The 12,071-nt window shown below is 45.6% G+C and overlaps 1 protein-coding gene across 9 annotated transcripts in view; it reads left to right on the forward strand.

The window, feature by feature from the left end:
* LOC134455952 (uncharacterized) overlaps window positions 1-12,071 on the forward strand; it is a 68,286-nt gene that overhangs the window by 7,730 nt on the left and 48,485 nt on the right. For 7 of the 9 annotated variants that reach the window (XM_063207391.1, XM_063207366.1, XM_063207323.1 and 4 more), the window contains exons 8-16: window positions 87-355; window positions 498-649; window positions 948-1,230; window positions 7,536-7,742; window positions 8,029-8,079; window positions 8,801-8,963; window positions 9,108-9,376; window positions 9,548-9,699; window positions 10,103-10,385. In XM_063207391.1, the coding sequence (XP_063063461.1) occupies window positions 87-355; window positions 498-649; window positions 948-1,230; window positions 7,536-7,742; window positions 8,029-8,079; window positions 8,801-8,963; window positions 9,108-9,376; window positions 9,548-9,699; window positions 10,103-10,385 (1,829 nt within the window). The remainder of the gene's footprint in view (window positions 1-86; window positions 356-497; window positions 650-947; window positions 1,231-7,535; window positions 7,743-8,028; window positions 8,080-8,800; window positions 8,964-9,107; window positions 9,377-9,547; window positions 9,700-10,102; window positions 10,386-12,071) is intronic. The other 2 variants (XM_063207373.1, XM_063207383.1) reach the window with 2 other exon arrangements.

The raw sequence follows: 12,071 nt of genomic DNA on the forward strand, positions 1-12,071 counted from the left end.
GCAGTATGGGAGTTCCCAGGCTATCTATTGCCATGGTTGCAACTCTAATTGACCTTGATGTTTTTGTTCTGTCGTCATGGTTGCAGCACTTCTACTGCTGGTCTAACTGTAGTTCTGGGCCTGGAGGACCTTGAGGGCACCAACATCAACAGTCAGACCTTCACAGTGAGACAGATCATCCCACATCCAAATTATGACAGCTTTTCTAACAACAACGACATTGCCCTGCTGCAGATCAGCTCCTCAGTGGCCTTTACTGACTACATCCTGCCCGTCTGCCTGGCTGCCACCGGGAGTGTCTTCCACAATGGCACCCTGACTTGGATTACTGGATTTGGGACTATTGCTTCAGGAGGTGAAATACACATGCACGCACAGTGGCACACCACCACCTAGTGTTCATATTATGGCATATTATGAATTTCAATTCATTCAATTCGGAATTTCGTACAAGTCTGACACACACACATCCTGACTATGTCCATGTGTTTCTCCAGTGCCCCTGCCGAGTCCTGAGACCCTTCAGGAGGTTGATGTGGCTGTCGTGGGCAACAGACAGTGCAACTGCCTCTACAATGTTGAAGACATCAGCATCACAGACAACATGATCTGCGCTGGTCAGCCTACTGGAGGAAAGGACTCCTGCCAGGTGAAATAGAGACACACACACTCTCTTCATTCATATCAACACACAGACACTTGAATCTCTCTTCTCTCTCTTGACTCATATCAATACACACACACACACACACACACACACACACACACACACACACACACACACACACACACACACACACACACACACACACACACACACACACACACACACAAACTCTGACCCTGTATGATGTGTGTTCCCCAAGGTGATTCCACACTTTGTCCTTATGATGTCTGTTCCCCAGAGTGAATCCTCATACTGACCCTGTACGATGTGTATTCCCCAGGGTGATTCTGGTGGGCCCATGGTGAACAAGCAGGAGTCTGTGTGGGTCCAGTCCGGCATCGTGAGCTTTGGGATCGGGTGTGCTCGGGCTGCCTTCCCTGGGGTATACGCCCGTGTCTCTGAGTACCAGAACTGGATCAACTCCCATGTTGGCTCCGACCAGCCGGGCTACGTGCAGTTCACCTCCAGCGGGGTAGATGGCGATAGCAGCTTCTCCTGTGATGGTGATGGACCAACTCCTCAACCCAACACCACCACAGTCAACACCACGGACCCTCAGCTTGGTGCGTTCATTTAATATTGTGAATCTGCTTGGGTTTTTTTCAACAAGCTTTATATTCTGGTTTATAATTATACTGTATACAAAATACAGTTCTCTTTCAGTCGCTCGTTCGATAGCGATGGCTGTCACTGGTCTGAAGTTATTTTTGCCTCGGCAGAAAAAAGTGAATAGTCTTTTATCTCCATACTTCGGTTCAGCGTGACGGAGCTATTAGCTATCCTCACAAGGCTGTCAGTTGGCACTTCACTGTGTCCTTAGCCGTGACCACACACCCCTGTGTCTACTGCTGCTGCCTGGATACCCTTCGGTTACCCTGGACTAACACAAGCATTTCACCTAAACAGCGGATTCAAATACTTATCCGCTGACGGGTTTCCGTCCAAGGAACCCCAAGTTTATCAGTTCGTTGGAAGGTTATGTTAGCTACCTAGTGAAGCTTACGGAGGCAGTGCTAGCTACTAGTTTTCGCTTCGTCACTGTTGGGCATGCACAAGCCTCCCCACAGCAACAGGTCCATTTTACGCAGCCTGTCCCTTAACCTTGTACACAATGACTGGTCGTAAGACGTCTCGTAGAAGACCTGAGTCTTCCACTAGTGGCCAGGTTACGTTAGCTACCAAGCTAATCGGCTAACCTCCCCCTGATACATGACCGCCCTGCCCGAGAGGCTGTGGGCTGGAAACAGTAGATGCTCATGTTGTGTGCTCCGTCTTATCAGCGTATCCCTTGTCTGAGAGACGGTTGAAGGTGATTCAGGTGAACTGTGTCATTAGGATGGTTCTCAATCACACCGCGGCAGGGGGATCATCCCTTTACCCCGTGAATTTCCTCACACAGCGGTCCATATCACCTGAGGTGTATAACGCCCTACGTGATTGTGTCCTGTTAGCGGCTAACCTGATTCTCTGAATAGACCGGGAGGTGACTGTCGAAATATTCGATTCAGTCCTCCCCCTTCTCGCTGTCACTAGTCCGTGAGCCAGGTGACCAGGCCGGCATAACTGGCTAACACTTAATGTGCTTTCTGCCTTAGTCCAGGAGGTAAGCCCTTTCAAGACATTATTAGTAGGGCACAATGCCGAAACCCAAGCATTGGTCACTCTAGATGGGTTCTATTCCCCTCAGGTGACACCATTAGTCCAGTAGGTGATCCCTCCTTTCCAGGACATTATTATTGGGGTAAAAAAAAAACAGGCTTAGCCATCTTCCCCCCCTTGGGGAGGTATCCTTGGCTTCTCGGTCAGCCTCTGGGAGAGATCTTATAGACCCTCAGCACAGGTGGTGCGCTGAGCGCTTTTACCCTCTTAATGGCCTATTTAAGCGGGGACTGATATGGATATTGCCCTCTCTGAGGGTTAATCCTTCCATGCCCTTGGGGCTGACATGTGAACGGCATCCAGCCTCATCGACTGAGGCTGTCACGTTGTATGCCAATAGGGACAAAGTGGCGGTTGTGAACCACCCTTTCTCCCTGACTACCCGGCGCCGTGCTTCTATTCGGACTCGGCAGTCATGGAAATAGGCATTCTTCAGATCAACTGAAGTGAACCAATCACCATGATGCATCGAACACATAACAATGGCTGGGGTCATCATCTCAGAACGCAACACTTTGAAAAAAGAGTTTAGGCGTCTGAGGTCAAGGGTAGGCCGTAGGCCACCATTCCGTTTAGGCACTAAGTATCTATTATAGAAACCATCCTCGGCCTCTGAGGGGGAAAAGCGTATCACTGCCTCCACGAGTAAAGCCGTAATACCCGCCCCTGGTCACCTAGGGCCACCGAAGGGACCACTGAGTGAAAAGCAGGTGGTCGTTTGTTTAACAGCAAACGGTAACCCCTCCCCACTGAATTCAATATTCAGGAGGAGTCTGAGCATTTGGAGTCGGCACCCCCTCAGTGGTCTCAGCTCTCAAGGAGCACTGGCCATACAGAAGCCCCCGAGCCCTGCAGAGGAAACGTGCTGTTGGCCCAAAGCGCTGACGCACAAGCCAAATGCACAGACTCCTCCTGAATATTGAATTCAGTGGGGAGGGGTTACCGTTTGCTGTTTGCGGTACCTGGTCTCCCCAGTGTCCACATGTCACATTAACTACCTTGAAGTCCTGACTGAGTCATTTTGAGCCTCTCGTAACTGGCTGCCACGTTCTTGTCCGTCCTTGGTTGCCGGAGATCACTAGCCTGCTCTCGGGCGAGCCGTTGGAGCTGACCCTTAGAGGGACCTGCTTTCACATGTCCATGGTGAACTCTTTTGCCCACACCCAGAGCTGTGGGCTTTATAGGTGTGGCCCGTCCAAGGCTGAGCAGACGTCAGTGAGGGGATCAAGATCCCGTTCTCCAGGCATCTGCCACAACTCAGAAGGCCACTGGCTGTGCCCTACCAGGTCCACTTATTCCTGGGCTACCCGTTTAATTGGTCATTCGCTCTGGAGTGTTTGTAACTCCCATAGGAGAGCAGTCGAAAGAGCGACTGAAAAAGAATATTCGGACATATATATGTCCACGGTTCTCTGAAGGAGTGGAGAGAGACTGTTGTCTCGTTCCCCCTTCTCACTCGTGAAAGCTTAGGATCTTGGTGTAAGAGGATGTGCGCGAGTGCGTGCCGTCTTTTGTAGCCCACGAGGACGGAGGGAAAAGGCCAGCCTTTTTTTCCTTCGGCAGGGATGGTAAATGTATTTCTAATAGTACTACAGAGAATGCGTATTACCCATAGGAGTGCAGTCTCTCTCCACTCCTTCAGAGAACCGGGAACATATAAGTATATATGTCCTAATGATTTTTTATAACACTTCTCAGTTTTTATCAGTAATCAGTCTTTTGTCTTTGTTTAAGCTTGGTAAAGACAAATCTAAATACACTAAAGGCGGATTCACACTCAGCGTTACTAGGCATTCGTCCGTGCATAGTTCACATGCGCTACTAGTGTGTGCCGTCACATGAGGCCCCCCAGCGCAACCTCAACATTTTGGCGGGCAGGCGTTCGTGTGCAGGGAAATTTTCCTGACGCAGCGCATATGACGCAAGTCTACCAACAGCAGCCATCAGGAAGTAGGTAGGCAGAAAGAGCAGATGACTACAGTTGCCTCGAAAAGAGTAGTGTAGTAGCCTATACAGCAATTGGACAATAGGACCCTACCTCATTTTGAGGATAATACAATGTCTTGAAATGTTATCGTCTTCCTAAAATGTTTTTCTGTGAAGCATGTTTACTTTGTTCAGTAAAGCACATTGTGTTTTGCGATCTTTTTGCAAAACTCTGCAGCCAGAACAATGCTCTCACATGCTCTTGGATAGGATCTGGCAATGTAGGCTACAACAAACATGTATGTCTTATTGTGACAAGTCACACTTTCAGTATAGTCCTACAGCATGTTATTTGTGTGGCTATCTGTTTTTACTCGCTCCACGCCGACCAATTCTACCGTTTCTCTCATGAACAGCAGAGGGCACACTTACAAAAATAGGAGCCAAATAGGGCACGAGGCGCGAGTGTTTATGAGTGGTCTGCACATTCGATGACGTCATTAATTGTTCTCAAGCCAAATGGCGTTGGTAACGCATGTGAACTGTTCAGGCTCCTTAACCCATTGACGCCTAAGGCACCTGCAAAAAAGGGTGCAGAATGCCTGAGCCCTTTTAAAGAAAAGCTGCCCTCAGCCTATAAAAAGCTAAATATCTAAGCTTCTGAAGCACATAGAAATATGCACTTAGTTGCATTTAAACGCTAAGACCCTCATCTTTCATTAGAATGTGTTCATTCATCTCAAACAAACCGAGATTTTTAATAAAGTCTCAAATCTCATGAGCCTGAATGTTGCGTAATGCAACTCCAGGCGCCAGGGCCAATGTTGCGCAACGCAACATCAGGCATCAATGGATTAAAGGTACACTGAGCAGGAAATGGTCAAAAAAGGTACTGCAACTATGCTGCTCATTGAAACTGGGCTGCCTATTGCCAAATTTGATCTTTACATGAAAGTTTACCAAGTAATAAACACATATTTTCTAGTATGGTCCAAGTAGAGTCATTTTTACAGCTAAAAATGGCTATTTTTGGAAATTCAAAAAGGCGGACCATGGAGAAGATCCCCCTTTTCATGTATGAAAAGTGCAATTTTTCCAATCATAATAAATACTTGAATTTGATGGTGGTGGTAAGTATTCATGAACAAGGTAACATTAGTGAATGGGCAGCATGAATTCTGGATATAAACAACTAAAAATCTCACACAGTGTCCCTTTAAGGCAGTTCCAATAGCTCCAAAGCTTGCACAAAATGAATGAAATCTGACAGATTCATGCAAATCGCATGTAAATTGTCTTAGTAGCAGCAACAGATCCCTAATTTTGACGTTGTCTAGGCAATTGTCTCCTATACCCAGACACTCCTGAAGTCGCAAGACCGAGCCCCAAGTGTCACACTGAGCAAAAAAGTGCCAAATGCTGAACTTCAGTAGTGATTGTAAATACTTCTGCTTCTACTACTTGATTGGCAATGTATTACTTTTGAGTACAAAGGCAGTTGCTTAGTAATTCTTTAAAAACACACCATACCCAAGTGCCAAACATTTTGAATACTTAAGTACTTCCTCATAAATATGGTGTTCAAAGAGCACTTCTACTTCTACTCAAGTTAGTTTGTTGACATAGGCTAGTGCTGTACTTCTACTCCACTCATCTTCCCAAGCACCTCATACAGGGTTTGGGCAGTGAAACTGAAGCACCTGTCATTTTGGTGTGGGAAGTTTCATCGATGAATTGGACCACCTTGGTGGCCAGTCTTCATTAATTGTACATTGTACCAGTCAGAGCAGAGTGTGAAGGTTCAATTAAAAAGGTAAGAGAATCTGTTCTTTTTTTTTCTTCAAAATATTGCAATGTGCACGCAACATTCTGGGGGATATATCAGAGTAAAAAAATTAGACATTCTTGGTGCGCGTGTTTCTGGTGCATCTTTGACGAGACAGCAAGTCTTCATGATGTATCAAGACCCATGTTATCCAAGGTAATATCTGCATACCACCAAGAGGGATGAACCACATCCAACAGGATTAACTGTAGACACAAGAGGAAGCTGTCTGAAAGGGATGTTGTGTGTATTTCACTATTTTGAGCAAAACTGTAGCCTGATAAACCAGACTAAATGTGAGATTGGATGTTTAATTTAGTCTGGCCCCGATGAATGATACGTCCGAATATTGCAGATGAGAACAACCCGTTGTCTTTCAAACCGTAACTGTATCTATAGGCCAACACTCTGACCAATCAGCGCCATTTTTCATGTTGTTTTGCTTTCACAGTGTCGTGGGCTTTGTCACCACTCCCTCAAAACCCTGCCCGCTTTGATTCAAAACAAATCCCTGCGTTTCAATTGGTTTGGCAGATTCAGGGCAATTTGGCAGTTCACGGCTATGGATCAAGGCTAGACCAGTCGCAGGTAAAAAAAAAAAAAACCCACTAGCGAGTGGTGCTAGTTTACTGGGCTAACAAAACTGTGCTCTCACCCTGTTATTTGACGTAACATAAAGCACCTGCAAAAAAGGCAGCTGAATGCTAAACCCTTTTTAAAAAACTTGCCCTCAGCCTATAAAATCTAAATATCTTAAAATCGAAATAAGTTGCATTTAAACGCTAAGACCCTCATTTTGAATTAGAATGTGTTCATTCAGCTCTAATGTACCAAGATTTTTAATAAAACTGTCTCAAATCTCTTGACCCTTAATGTTGCGTCATGCAGCTCCAGGCGCCAGGGCCAATGTTGCGCACATCCAGCATCAATAGGTTAATTGAACTTCCTCATAGCCTGCCCAAAAATACTGAATCAAACCAAGATATCGCAACACACGCCCACTCAATGCAAAAGCGTGTGCTCAAGTTGGGTCTCCTGAGGGGGCGTTGTCCCCTACTTCCTCTTCTCTTTTTGAGGTGTTTGCGCAAGACGTGCGCTACGGTCATGTACAGCGCTAAGGGGACTTCATTGATTCCAAACCTCAGGACTCCGAAGGTCTCCTAACCGAAGGTCTCCTAACCGAAGGTCTCCTAAAGGGGTGTTCACCCGACATAAAGTGGATACCGGAAAAGAAACAAAATGACGCTTCTTGTTAGATCCACTTTCTTTGGCCTGCCTATCTGTGTATTGAGCAATGTGTCCCAACACGCCAGGTGGATAGGGGAGGAAATAGAAGAAAAAATAGAAGCAAACATGTTTCTACCATAAGAACAGAGATAAGGTGATTACAGAGAACAGTGTGTGATCATCTGTATATGTCCTCTGTCTAATCACATTCCTTTGCTTTTGATTTGTAAGGGAGCTGTTCCTTTCCAACTACACTCTGTTGCCCTGGTCAAAATAACAACTGCAAGCGCAATGGCTGCTACTGTGATGAACACTGCCTCACAGCCAGGGACTGCTGTAGTGACTACAAACCAACGTGCTGCAGTGACTACAATTCAACGTGCTGTAATGACTACAATTCAACGTGCTGTAGTGACAATTCAACTTGTACATCACCCAGTAAGAATTAAATACTTGCTTATCTAAGGTACATGGAAGTGACAGTATCAGCGATGTCCACAATTATCCGTACCCTGTCAATCAACATGTGATGTACAGACCATAAAGTAAATGCAACTTATTTTAATGAATTTTATGACAATTTTATTTTATGACTGCTACAGTATGTGACAGCAACAGAATGGTTTTATGTTTCTTTTAGTATGTAATGTTTCATTTATAGTAATGCGTAGAACAAATATTTATTATCTCCACCATTCTGATTGCGTCTTGGAATCTTCTACAGCTCTGCCACCGCCTACAACTGCAGAACACAACACCACGGACCTACAGCTCGGTTAGTTCATTTAATATTGGGGAACTGCTTGGAGCTTTTGACTTTGTCAAGAAGCTATATATTCAAGTTGATCATTATTTACAAAATGCATTTTTTATTGCGCTTCTCAGTTCTCACCTAGCCTGATTATCATCGACTTTCAAATCTCCAGTAATCTCAGTCTTTTGTTCTTTGTTCTTGGTAAAGACAGTTCTGAAAACACTAAGGCCAATTATGGCATAATTAGTGCATACTAGTGCATAATTAGTGCATAATTTTATTGCAAAAAATCAATGACATCAAAAAGATGTATTCAAATTGCATGTAATTTGATTTTGTAGCAGTAACAGAAAACTGCTTCTGGGTCATTCCATGTCAATTCACACGCCTTCCCCTCATGACCCTCTCCGATTTACCCAAAATCTCACACACAAGTACCTTTTGATGTCAATTGAAAGAATACCAAGTATTAGCACCCTACGTCTAACGGTTGCGGTGATGAAGCCCTCCAAAGTTGGGGTGCCATGCCCACCTTTCAAGCCTGTGAATTATATACAAAATTTAGAAGCAGATTTTGACACCCCTGGTTTTAGTTTGAAGGAAGATACAGGCCTAAAAATCACAATGGCCCCTCAATATGACCCTGTCTACCAAATGATGTGCTTACAATGTGTTGTAATGGTATGTGTTGTAGTATGACTGTGTCCGTTTTAATATACTGTGTGTGCGTGTGCGTGTGCAGTGTGTGGCCGTCCTCCTCTGAACAGCAGGATAGTGGGTGGCCAGGATGCCCCAGCAGGTAGTTGGCCATGGCAGGCCAGTCTCCATCGCAATGGCGGCCATTTCTGTGGAGGATCGCTCATCAGCAACCAGTGGATCCTCTCAGCAGCACACTGCTTTGACAGGTACAGTATATGTTAGCTAACTAAGTTTTGGCCAAAAATGTTCTGTTCAGTTCTGACACCCCTTTGTTTCTCTATGTTCCGTTGTCATGGAAGCAACTCTAATTCACATTGATGTTTCTCTGTGTTCTACTGTCATGGTTACAGTACTGATACCAGCATTTGGACTGTACGTCTGGGCCTGGAAGACCTTCAGGGCAACAACACCAACAGCCAGACCTTCACAGTGAACCAGATCATTCTACATCCCAACTACGATGACATCTCCTCTGACAATGACATCGCTCTACTGCAGCTCAGCTCTTCAGTGGCTTTTACAGACTACATCCTGCCCGTCTGCCTGGCTGCCACCGGGAGTGTCTTCCACAATGGCACCCTGACTTGGATTACTGGATTTGGGACTATTGCTTCAGGAGGTGAAATACACAACACATGCACGCACAGTTGCAAACAAGGATGCACCCATATGTGCACACATGCACGCACGCACGCACCCACACACACAAACACATCCTCACAATGCTCACACACGCACACAGGCACGCATAGTACACACACATCCTGACTATGTCCATGTGTTTCTCCAGTGCCCCTACCCAGTCCTGAGACCCTTCAGGAGGTTGATGTGGCTGTCGTGGGCAACAGACAGTGCAACTGCCTCTACAATGTTGAAGACATCAGCATCACAGACAACATGATCTGTGCTGGTCAGCCCACTGGAGGAAAGGACTCCTGCCAGGTGAAATAGAGACACGCACACTCTCTTCATTCATATCAACACACACACTCTTGAATCTCTCTTTTCTCATATCAACACACACACACACACACACACACACACACACACACACACACACACACACACACACACACACACACACACACACTAACACACGCACTAACACACGCACTAACACACGCACTAACACAGACACACACACACACACACACACACACACACACACACACACACACACACACACACACACACACACACACACACACACACACACACACACACACACACACACACTGACCCTGTATGATGTGTGTTCCCCAAGTTGATTCCACACTTTGTCCTTATGATGTCTGTTCCCCAGGGTGAATCCTCATTCTGACACTGTACGATGTGTATTTCCCAGGGGGATTCAGGTGGGCCCATGGTGAACAAGCAGGAGTCTGTGTGGGTCCAGTCCGGCATCGTGAGCTTTGGGATCGGGTGTGCTCGGGCTGCCTTCCCTGGGGTATATGCCCGTGTCTCTGAGTACCAGAACTGGATCAACTCCCACGTTGGCTCCGACCAGCCGGGCTATGTGCAGTTCACCTCCAGCGGGGTAGATGGCGATAGCAGCTTCTCCTGTGATGGTGATGGACCAACTCCTCAACCCAACACCACCACAGTCAACACCACGGACCCTCAGCTCGGTGCGTTCATTTAATATTGTGAATGTGCTTGGGGTTTTGAAATATTTTTAAACAAGCTTTATATTCAAGTTTATAATTATACTGTATACAAAATACATTTCTCTTTCAGTCGCTCGTTCGATAGCGATGGCTGTCACTGGTCTGAAGTTATTTTTGCCTCGGCAGAAAAAAGTGAATAGTCTTTTATCTCCATAATTCGGCTGAGCGTGACGGAGCTATTAGCTATCCTCACGAGGCTAGCAGTTGGCACTTCACTTTGTCCTTAGCCGTGACCACACACCCCTGTGTCTACTGCTTCTGCCTGGATACCCTTCAGTTACCCTGGACTAACACAAGCATTTCACCTAAACAGCGGATTCAAATACTTGTCCGCTGTCGGTTTTCCGTCCAAGGAAACGCCAAGTTTATCAGTTCATGGTAAGGTTAAGTTAGCTACCTAGTGAAGCTTAGTGAACTTGCTCTCAGAGGAACTAATCCTCAACACGGGGGCCCCACAAGGATGCTGTCTGTCTCCTGTGTTGTTCTCTGTGTATACTAATGAAATGTCAGTGCACGGCAATATTTTTAAGTTGGTGAAATATGCTGATGATATGGCTCTAGTGGGACTCTTTTATCAGAACGACAGCATATCTGAATACGTGGATCATGTTTTTAAGCTAGAGCAGTGGTGTAAGAATAGCTCACTTTTACTTAATGTTTCTAAAACCAAGGAGCTAATTCTAAATTATACTGGTGTCCCTTCACCACTTTTAATCTCTGATCAAGATGTTGAAATTGTCCGCTGTTTTAAGTATCTAGGCACATATATTGACTGCAAGCTTAACTTCACAGATAATGTTGATGCAATATGCAAAAAGGCCAATCAACGGTTGTTTTTAATCAGGAAACTGAGAGGCTTTGGAGTAAGCTGCAACATATTGGAGAGGACATACGTAAGCCTAATAGAGAGTGTCCTTACCTACAACATTTCTGTTTGGTATGGCCATCTCACCCTGCTGAACAAGAACAGGCTGTCCAGAGTGGTGAAAATGGCTGGGAAGATCATAGGAAGACCCCAAAACTCACTGGACAGCCTGTACAGGACTGCAGTTCAGAGGAAAGCAACAAACATTTTAGATGACCCCATCCATCCTCTTCACTCTGAGTTTGAACTGCTGCCCTCAGGGAGGCGCTACAGATCATTCATTGCTAAGAAGAACATTTATAAACATTCTTTTATTCCAAATGCAATTTCCATAGTCAATAAGCTATGGAAAAGCTAGAGATATTTTGAACTAATGACTGACTTGCATATGATGTGTGTGCTGGGAGGGGTGGCTGGAGGGGGGGGTGGATGCATTTATATGTGTGTTTTCTGTCTGTTTGTGTCTGTCTGTCTGTCTGTCTGTCTGTCTGTCTGTCTGTCTGTCTGTCTGTCTGTCTGTCTGTCTGTTTTTTACCCTGTGAGACCAAAGACAATTTTCATGCTTGCATGATAATAAAGTATAATCTAATCTAAGGAGGCAGTGCTAGCTACTAGTTTTCGCTTCGTCCCTGTTGGGCATGCACGAGCATCCCCACAGCAACAGGTCCATTTTACGCAGCCTGTCCCTTAACCTTGTACACAATGACTGGTCGTAAGGTGTCTCGTAGAAGACCTGAGTCTTCCACTAGTGGCCAGGTTACGTTAGCTACCAAGCTAATCGG

This window comes from Engraulis encrasicolus, chromosome 1 (genome assembly GCF_034702125.1).
Source record: "Engraulis encrasicolus isolate BLACKSEA-1 chromosome 1, IST_EnEncr_1.0, whole genome shotgun sequence".
Lineage (NCBI taxonomy): Eukaryota > Metazoa > Chordata > Actinopteri > Clupeiformes > Engraulidae > Engraulis > Engraulis encrasicolus.